The sequence below is a fragment of the Lepeophtheirus salmonis genome, unplaced genomic scaffold, assembly GCF_016086655.4.
Source record: "Lepeophtheirus salmonis unplaced genomic scaffold, UVic_Lsal_1.4 unplaced_contig_17153_pilon, whole genome shotgun sequence".
Taxonomy (NCBI): Eukaryota; Metazoa; Arthropoda; class Copepoda; order Siphonostomatoida; family Caligidae; genus Lepeophtheirus; species Lepeophtheirus salmonis.
The window spans coordinates 4,921-14,645 of NW_027292236.1; the positions used below are offsets into that span (position 1 = coordinate 4,921).

Below are 9,725 nucleotides of genomic sequence, written 5' to 3' on the forward strand. Positions count from 1 at the left end.
TTGCTTTTGTAAATTTTTGAAGAAAGCATTTTTGAAATCGTTGTACTTTGAGTTATGTCCCACTGATGTTCGAGGATCCTTCAAAAAGGGCCCTTATGCTTGAATAAGTCTACAATTTCAGAACTAGTGTTCTCTTTTTGGAATAAACACTCTGATTAAAAAGTATCCAAATCGGTGATGATGATGTCGTGAGAATGAGTACACTTCACATGGAATGCCGCACTTGCGATATTTTTAATTTAAATACATACATACAATTGGAGTTGAATGACATACCGTGTCGGTAATTTATTGATTCGTCTCAATACTTCGATCGAGGTGGAAAATTTATTTATAGAAATACAGTTTGAGATAAAAATGATCCATAACAAATATATTCAATCACGAATGTAGGAATACAAAATTCGCATATACAGGGCAACCAGAGTATAATTTTTTTTTTTAAAAGTTTCACATGAAAGAAATAATTCAGCCATTTAAAGCAAAGCAATTTTTAGCACGGAAATCAAAGTGGGACCAGCAATATAGCAATTTGAAAAAAAAAATTATCTGCAGGGCCCTGTATATACGATGTCTCTATTGTGCAAATTTTGATAGGTTAAGAGTAATTTTTGATAATGTGCCGAAGAACAATGTTGTAAAACTCATACTTACCAGTCAATTGCTAAGAAAAACATTGTCCTAGTCGCCACCATGAGCATATATTCCGAGAAGCGGATTGAGATCAAAATTGTCCCAGAAGGTCATTTAGGGCCTCAAGGAAGACGATTTACAATACATTCGTGAATTTGAAGGTCGGGAAGGACCTCAAACAATCTCCAGTAGCGTGCAGAAAACCTCCGGGTCCGCCAATTGCCTGAAGTTGGCCTTCCAGAAAAAATTCCTAAATTGCTGACATGCCCAGGAAGATAAAAAGTCACCATCAGCGGTGTCTATGGATCTAAAAAATGTAGGAGGAAACAAGGAACCTAGGGACTCATTGTGATCTATTCTTAAGAGAAGACCTTCACTGTTAGCCCTATCTTCAACAGAAAGTGTGATCCAGTAGTGACTAAAATTGTGCCCTTATGTGTCTAGTTGTAGAACCGGAACATACAAAGTCGAACCGAGACCGCATTATGTTACTTATCGGTCTCGGGTCTTGTGTTTTTTTCAAAATAGAATGTATAAATAAAATTAAATATATATTATAAAAAATAAAATAACTTTACTTAATAAGTCTATTATCCAAGTTAGTTTTTTTTTTTTGTGGAATTGCAGCTTTTTCAATATTTTTTTTTTTAAAGTTACCAGAGGGATCCCGTTTTATCTAAGTTCCAAGCTAAATCGAGAGTGAAGCCGTTGCAATGAAAGAACCGTGACCAGGACCGACAGAACCACTGAACTTAACCCGGTCCCAACCTTGGTGGTGACATTTGGGGATGTAGCAGAGGAGCGCCTATATGTCTCCATCACCAAACACCCTACTTCAGTGATTATGTTAGGCCTGGTTGCATCAAACAGGATGCCCGTGGATCTCTTGTCGTTCCCTTTAGGATACATGCTAGGCTAATGAGTGACTCAAAATTCTGGACACCAAAGTTCTTCCATGGATCAAATCCATCGTTCACAATTATCCCTGAGTGTTCCAACAAGATGGAGTACCTTCCCACACCAGAAACAAAACCCAAGAGTTTTGGCTCCAGGGGAACATACACGTCTGAGCAAAAGACTTCTGGCCATTGCATAGCTCAGACCTTAACCTCCTACACTATTGCATCTAGGTGCACGTGGAGACAAGGCCTGTTGGAGACGCCACAACAGCACCCACCCCCTAAAGACCTCTGTCAAAAAGGCATGGACCTCCATGAGCGCCGAGTAAATCTATAGTGTCTGCAGCAGCTTCCACCAACACCTGGATTTCACCATCAATTCTGAGGGCGGATACATCGACTAAAACATGTTTTTTGGATTTCAATTCATAGTTCATAAACTTGTTTCCTAATTCACCCAAGATCCTGCCATGGACTTTAATATTTTATGTGTTAAAAGAGGTAAATAATAACAGTTGGCCTGGTATGTATGTTTAACAAATACATTCAATTAAATAATGGAAAGTATCACGGATTGTCGATAATACATAAGACTCTTTATCTAATATTTATTACTTTTCTTCAAAAGGAACTTTTCTTGTCCTTGAGATCTTTTCAGATCAACATAATAGTACGTATTATATTTTAAGTAATCCTAAATTTTAAAGAATCATTTTTTAGGAAATAGAATTAAATGCAATGAGAAATCTTCCTACACTATTGAAATGTCTGCAATTTGCTTAATTAAATATACGTTTGTTAACTTTTTTTTAATAATCATTAATTGATATTTTGATGGGATCATTGAATGAATCAAAGTATGTTATACAGAAAAAAAAAGAGTTATCATGGATTTTTCATGATATGAAGGGATCTAGGAAATGACATTGTGAAAAATACAAAAAATAAACAAACAAACTAAATAATAAATATTTTTTTAAATCACGGTTTCTATAAATAATAAAAAATGTTACTTCTACTCGTATATACATATACATATATATATAGAAGATAATTCTTTAAAGCTACTTTCATGGATTTGCAGAATGACTTGTGATTTATTAAATGACTAAAACATAAAACATAAATCAATACTCCTCACAAACGACCTCAATTCCATGCACATAAGGTCATTTGTCTAAATCCCTTGTTTTGATGTCCCCAAAAGAGGAATCCATCGTATTGAGTTATTCAAAAAAATCAGGAGATTATCTTTTGAGGAAGAGAGCTTGGTTTTTTGAAGAAAAAAATTGAAAAAGTATTTTTATTTGGAAAATTTTTCAAATATTAAACTTTTTGAAAAAAATCTTAAATTTCAAATATTGAATTTTTTGAAAAAAATCCTGAATTCAAATTCCAAAATATTATTTTTTGGAAAAAAAATCAAAATTCCATAGGTTTTTATAAAAAATTTAATTTTTTGAAAAAATATTTCGAAAATCCAGAGCTTTTATCATAAAATAAATTTTTTGAAAAAAAAAGTTCTAAAACTAAATTTCAATTATAACATTTTTCAGAGAAAAATTTCCAAAATCTACCGATATTGATAAAAAAATTAATTTTTTTGTAATTTTTTTTAAAAATTCAGAGATTACGACAAAAAAGGAAATATTTTGTAAAAAAATTTTTAAAATTAAACTTCCAATATAAAATTTTATGAAAAAAAAATCAAAAATTATTTTTTTTGGAGAGGGGGGCTACATCCCCTCCATCCTCCCCAGCGGACGCTCTCGGAAATACATTTCTTTGAAAGCCTTAGGAGTAAAATTTCATCTGATATAGGCATTACAAAGTTCACAGCCATAGATTATTCTCTAAGGTCATGAATCGGCATGTAAAAAAAGATTGTATGTGAACGCATGATTTTTAACTAATTTGCTCTGCTTTATTAAGCAATGTAGCTTATGTATGTAAATCTAAGCAATTAAGCATCATTTGTGTTACTAAATGTCATTTGAATATATTATGTATCCCTCTACAATATGTACAATTTGAGGGAGACGAAGAAAAAGCAGGCGTTTTTATCATCTGCTTGTTTCATGGACAATTATTTTCATCAGATCCTCGGAGTGAGAGTTGAAAACGCATAAAAGCTCCCTGAACCAATGGATATAACAATGCTGTAAGACCATAATTTTTCTTCAGATGCTATATACCAGGTCTCCGAGTATCATAGACTGATTTTGCAATACCATCATGACGTTCTCAAGATTTATTTTACTTTGTATAAGTTATCTTCTTCCCCTGATAGCCTCATCCACAATTCCACAAGATAAAATTGTGTAAGTAGATTCAATCATTATTATTTGTCCACACCTTTGATATGATAGTAGATGAGTCTGGAACAGTGGTGTTGGTCTGGGTGGGCTTAGGCTCACCCAATCACATGCAGAAGGTAATACTACCATGCTATTTAGGCATAAAACCAAATAAGGCCGTCCACTTGTGTCCAAACCCATCTCTGGTTTATTTTCTGACTATGAGCCAAGTCTCCTAACTTTTTTTTTTGTCAATTGACTTCTTGTTTTTTTTGTATTGTATTTTCTCAGATGTGTGACTAAAGTAATAGTATAATATGCTTCTTCTTTTTGAAAAAAAACACGATAAATTTGCTCAAGATTAGGGCTAAATTAATTGTAAAAAAAAAAAAAGAAGACTGACGTAATCATTTTCAGAGCGCGCCATTTTTTGTATTTTTGTTCAGACAATCTGGATTATCTCCAACTCATAGAATATTCGACGGAGAATATCATGGAGATGATGAAGGCTTTACAAGTGATGATGATGAAGGAGGCATCATTCTCCATGACGAGGATCATGCCGTTTTTAATAGGCCAAAGACGGAGCATGATGATATAATCCATGAGGACAATGTCATTTATCATGAGATCCCCACTGGACATTTCCATGTTGGAAGGACCGTGTATAGACATCAATTTAATTTTAGGGATACTTATCCGGGGATGGAAGTCATACGAAATGTGAAGGACTCGAGGTTCTACCCTGGAAATGAACCTGCTGGAGCGAGAGCAGTGGATAGTGAGCTACGAAGATTTATTATTAGATTTGCAAATTCTAGAGCTCGCTCAGACTATCAAACTTCCTCTTTGTCTCCTTATGAAAGCAACTTTGAGGAGTTCTTTATTCCAAATGTATTTTGAGTACCATCATCAAAACCTTTATTTTCCTACGTTCATCCATCAATATGTAATCTATTTATGTATATGTACACATACATAAATACCTATTTATTATCCCCCAACTCTCTTGTACCCATCACGACCGGCCTCTCATAAATACATAGTTTGTTTCAATTCATTTAATATTTACATTTGTTATTTAATATAAATATATATCTCTAACCTTTTTTATTCTATTGAATAAACGATAATTGTATGTACATATATCATGTAGTTCCACATTCCGAATTCGGAATTTTATATCCAAAATTGTATTCCAGAGATCCACGGATATTTCGCTCATCCTTTGCCCTAAGACGAATCCCAGAACTAAGTCCAAGGATGTACAAAACTTCTAATCAAGTCCCTGTTTATTTTGGACGTTATAAGCGAGGAGGCTACACGGCAAACGGAGGAGTCTATAGTCAATTCAACGATGGAGCTGGGCATCGAAATCATGAAGGTGGAAGGGGTGGCAGACACAGACCTCAAGGATACTCACACATTCGAAATCAGAACCAATTCCATAGTGGATCCGGCAGGGTTCATGGTAACGACCATAATAGTCATAATAATTATTACGGATCTCAACAAGAATATAGTGGATCCAAAAATAGTTATAATAACGGCTATAACGAAAAGGGAGGATTTCGTGAGGGATATGAAGACTTTGAAAAGGAATTTGGAGACTATAATGAAGGAGAGGAGGGTCGGGACTACGAAGTAATTTACTACAAGGCACAGACATCTCCACCCGACTATGATGAGGGAAGAGGTGTTAACCCACAAGAGATTGTTGAGTATGATGATGGGCGCTCAGGTGCACTTTCAGTAGATGGCGATAGTGATGGAGATGACGGAGAGAAGCATGTATTTGATGAGGATCCCGGTTTTGGTGGTCGAACTGAAGAGTCGAATGGGGAAGGCGTCAAGGTCTCTACATCGCCCATCGATTCCTTTGGAGAGTTCTTCTAAAGAATTTATTATGGACTTTTTGGATTCATTGAGCATTTTTTGAGTATTTTGTATGTCATTTTTTTAATGATTTATTATATTTTTTTAAACATATATTCCATGAATATACACATTACAACCATTAAATAATATATACTTTGCATCTTATTTCTAATAGTCTAATCAGGGGCGTCCGCAGAGGTGGGCTAAAGGGACTTTAGCCCCTCCCAAATTAAGGAATTTTTGCTTTTTACTATCAATTTTTTTCGTCAAAAAAAATAATATTTGAATTTTTTGCAAAAAATTTAATACTCGATTTTTTTTTTCTAAAAATTAATTTCTTTGTAAATAGCTATGGTTTTTTGAAATTTTGTTCAAAAATTTTAATTTCCAGTGAATAGCTTTAGATTTTTCAAATTTGTTTCCAAAAAAATCAAATTTTTTGTTTGTAGCTATAGATTTTTGAAATTTTTTTCAAAAAAAAAATAAGTCAAAAACCAAGCCCAACCCCTAATATAATCCTGCGTACACCCCTGCTAATATACTTACAGAATATGAATAAAATTAGCATAGTAGTCATGGTTTTAGTGATGGTGTAGGCTGTATCATTGCTTTGAATGTCACAAATATACGTGATTTTAGTCATGATTCTTCAAAAAAAATAAAACAATATAGATAAAAATTATACATTATATATAATAACCTTAACTTTTCACTTCATACATGGCATTGAAAAATATAAAATATCAGAGCTAATTACTTGTGATTCAAAAATAAAATAAAAAGAAAATAGAAAAAAAAGAATAGCAAAATGATGTAAATATAATAGAAATGTCAATGCTTTTGCCATACATAAATTGTTATAAATTGCAAATATCATACCGTATAAAAATTAATGATTTCCTTTAATGTATAATAAATTATTTTTCTTTTTTTCTTATGGTTCCCATCTGTTACTTACAATTAGAAATAGTTGTTTAGAACATACCTAATTATTTTTATTACTGTAGGTATAAATCAATAACCTTGTTTTCAATATTTGTTTATAATTTAAATGCCCCATTTATGACAAATTAAATTTGTTCATCTGCCACTCGTTCAAGAATCATTGTTAGAGATTACGTTATTAGTTATCGTATCTATATTAATAAACATAGATGAAATTGATGATATCCCCTGGTCTATTAAAAAAAAAATTAACTTGGTCAAACTGACAATTTAAATAATGTTTGGGCGAAGAGCAGCCAAGCTGTTATGACGTTTAATTAAATTAGCTGCGAGCAGCTTTTACATGATGGTAATAAACATAAACTATACTCAGTATCTAGCAATAACATAGACTAGAATGACTCTGATGTCTATCTTCAATTCTACTCCGAGTCTAACAAGGACTTATACTTTTAACTCTACAACAAATCATCAGTGTTACTACTTTTCATCTTTCCGCACTATTGATTACTTTAGACCTATAAGTTATCTGTTCCCTCTTCGAGAATATGAGAATAATACCAACAGTTTTGAACGATAAAAAAATATATATTTAGGTAGCAACTACAAAAGGCCGAGCCTTCTTCTATTAAAATATTATTTTAATCTATCTTAATAAAGCAAGTATCGTGTTTCTGCATGTATGTTCTCCGTACAGACATTTTTGACCTAAGATATAATAATTTAGTCAGCTACAATCAGCTGTGACAAGTGAGGAGGGGGGAAAGGAAATAATCAGGAACATAGGCAATAATAACTCGGATATCAATCCCCAATTCTAAACTGAGTCCAACAAGGACTTATAATCATAACTTCACAACAAATTCTCAGAGCTTTTATGAGCACACGCGAATGTTCAATCTGGTTTTGAATTTAATTGAATCTATTTAGGAAAGCATGTTCATAAACTCAGGAATTAAATAATAATGATAACTGCTCAGGAAAAGAAAATTCATTCTTCAGATTACCAATTTTTAAAAAACAAGCAAGCTAAAAAATACACTCGATTTATATCCATATGTATAGGAATGGTATTTATAAGGTTAATAGAAATACAAGGTTATCCCATCATGTAATCGGACTTGCTAGAATTTTCAATTTGATGTACCATACCAACTGCTAGAAAAAACAGACAGATTTTGACGTCATAGAGTATAACAGTGGTACTCTAACAGTAACAGTCAAGGAAGGCGATATAAAGTTACTTTTGGTAACAGTTATACTCTTTGACTATTAAAAAGCGTTGTGGGAGTCAAATATCAGTCGCAAAAGCGTTATGGTATTTACCTTGTGTAAGTAATAATAAATGAAATCTCGCAATTCATATTATATACAGCCCTATACTATAAAAAATTGATTTGAGAACTCATTTTTAACTACAACCTTGCATACCTAAAGCTTTCATTAAACAAAAGAAAATAATTTCATTTAAAGAAAATAATCATCAATATGACTTTAAAGTAGGCTTAATAACGAGTACGTGCAGTTATAACCCACGCAGCTTTAATTTTAATCTTTTTCTCGAGGTGATTTTTCATTCTTGGGGAGATAACATCTTAGTATTGAGTAACTATATGTACTGTGTTGCTAGAGCTCATATTAAAAAATAAAATAAAGGGAAATATATTTAAAAATAATAATAAATATGACTTTAAATGAGGGTTAGCAACATCCCGTCATATTTAAAATATCAACAAGTTGTTATTATTAATCTTATACCCTTGAGGAGGAACATCTAAGTATTGAGTAACTACGTGTGAGTGTACTCATGAAAAACCAGAGTTATACTGACGATTTCTTGGGCATTGACGGATAGTTACTAATGTAATATAGTTGAGTTAGGCAAGTTTTCCCTATTTATGTTAAAATATCAATTGTTTCCTAAAAAGTCACGTGGATATGCTTCGTGGCAGAGTAAGGGACTCAGACTCAAGTATTACTCAATTTTCATCAAGCCACGAACTCACACAAGAATTAGATTCAAAAAAGAAATTTAGAGTTTACTTGGAATTGAGCTAAAAGACTCAAAACTTGATTCGTAGTAATAAAAAATTTGACTCTTGAACAATGCAAAGCTGAGGATTCGTCTTCACAACTCGAGTTGCACTTAAGTCTAATTAAACTACAACTTAATACTTCACTAGAAGTAAAAGACTCGCCACACGACTTGGACTTGTGAAAACTCCGCGCGTAGCAATTATTTGAAAGTACGTCAATTATCACAAATTGATCTCAATTATGTGCTAGTAAACAAATTTTTGTTTTATACAGGGTGGTGATTTGAAATCTGGAAATTTAAGGTTAATTTATAGTACACTTTATTTCCCAAATTAATTTTGCTGTTCAAAAATATTTTGCTCTTGAATTTAGTGATTCATAGTTATGTCAATTACTCAAACCAACTACCTCCAGCTTCAACCTGGCTCTGAACCTGGCACAGGCCTTCACGAAGAACTCCTTGTCCATGTTGTCCACGCCCTCGAGAATTGAGTCAACAGTGTTATATCATATGTGCTCGTTTATTGGACTCTCTACCTAAACACCACACACATAGGGGTTCAAATCTGACGAACTTAGAGCCACATTTCCTTTGCCTTCGTCTGGAATGTGTTTTTTACTCTCAGAACGATCATGGGGCTTCCTTGCTGGTGTTTGCGACATTCACTCATAAGGGAGTAATGGGGGTTGGCATCAGAGATGTTGGGGGGGGGGAAGTGTCAAAAAATTCAAAAAGAGGCTTGCAACGTAGGAGATGGGGTCCCTCATTGGTGGTGTCAAAAGTGGCCTTCACAATGTTCTTTCCATTCACTTTTTGATATCTTTCTAGACAATCTAGTATTAAATCCCGAGATATCTTGCATGGGTCCTCATGACCTCGAGGATTGGTCTGGGCTGTGTTCTTTGGCTCCTCCGGGTCCAGTTTGGCTGATTTGACAGATCTCTTCTTCCTCTTCAACGTTTTGGACTTGCTGACGGCATAGAGTTTGTTTGTAACTAATTGTTAAAGTTGATAATATTGTAGAGAAAACGCGTG

The 9,725-nt window shown here is 33.4% G+C and overlaps 1 protein-coding gene across 1 annotated transcript; it reads left to right on the plus strand.

Annotated features, from left to right (window-relative positions):
* Positions 1 to 3,627: 3,627 nt before the first annotated feature.
* On the plus strand, positions 3,628 to 5,796 carry LOC121128480 (uncharacterized). Its single transcript, XM_040724066.2, has 2 exons — positions 3,628 to 3,853; positions 5,032 to 5,796. The coding sequence occupies exons 1-2, from the start codon at positions 3,768 to 3,770 to the stop codon at positions 5,723 to 5,725; spliced, it is 780 nt and encodes a 259-aa protein (XP_040580000.1). The 5' UTR covers positions 3,628 to 3,767; the 3' UTR covers positions 5,726 to 5,796.
* Positions 5,797 to 9,725: the final 3,929 nt, after the last annotated feature.

Excerpts from the sequence above, each read along its gene's own strand:
- LOC121128480 (XM_040724066.2), top strand. The coding sequence starts at position 3,768 with ATGACGTTCTCAAGATTTATTTTACTTTGTATAAGTTATCTTCTTCCC. Across the intron at positions 3,854-5,031 it reads ATTCCACAAGATAAAATTGT|AGATCCACGGATATTTCGCT; the intron begins GTAAGTAGATTC and ends ATTGTATTCCAG.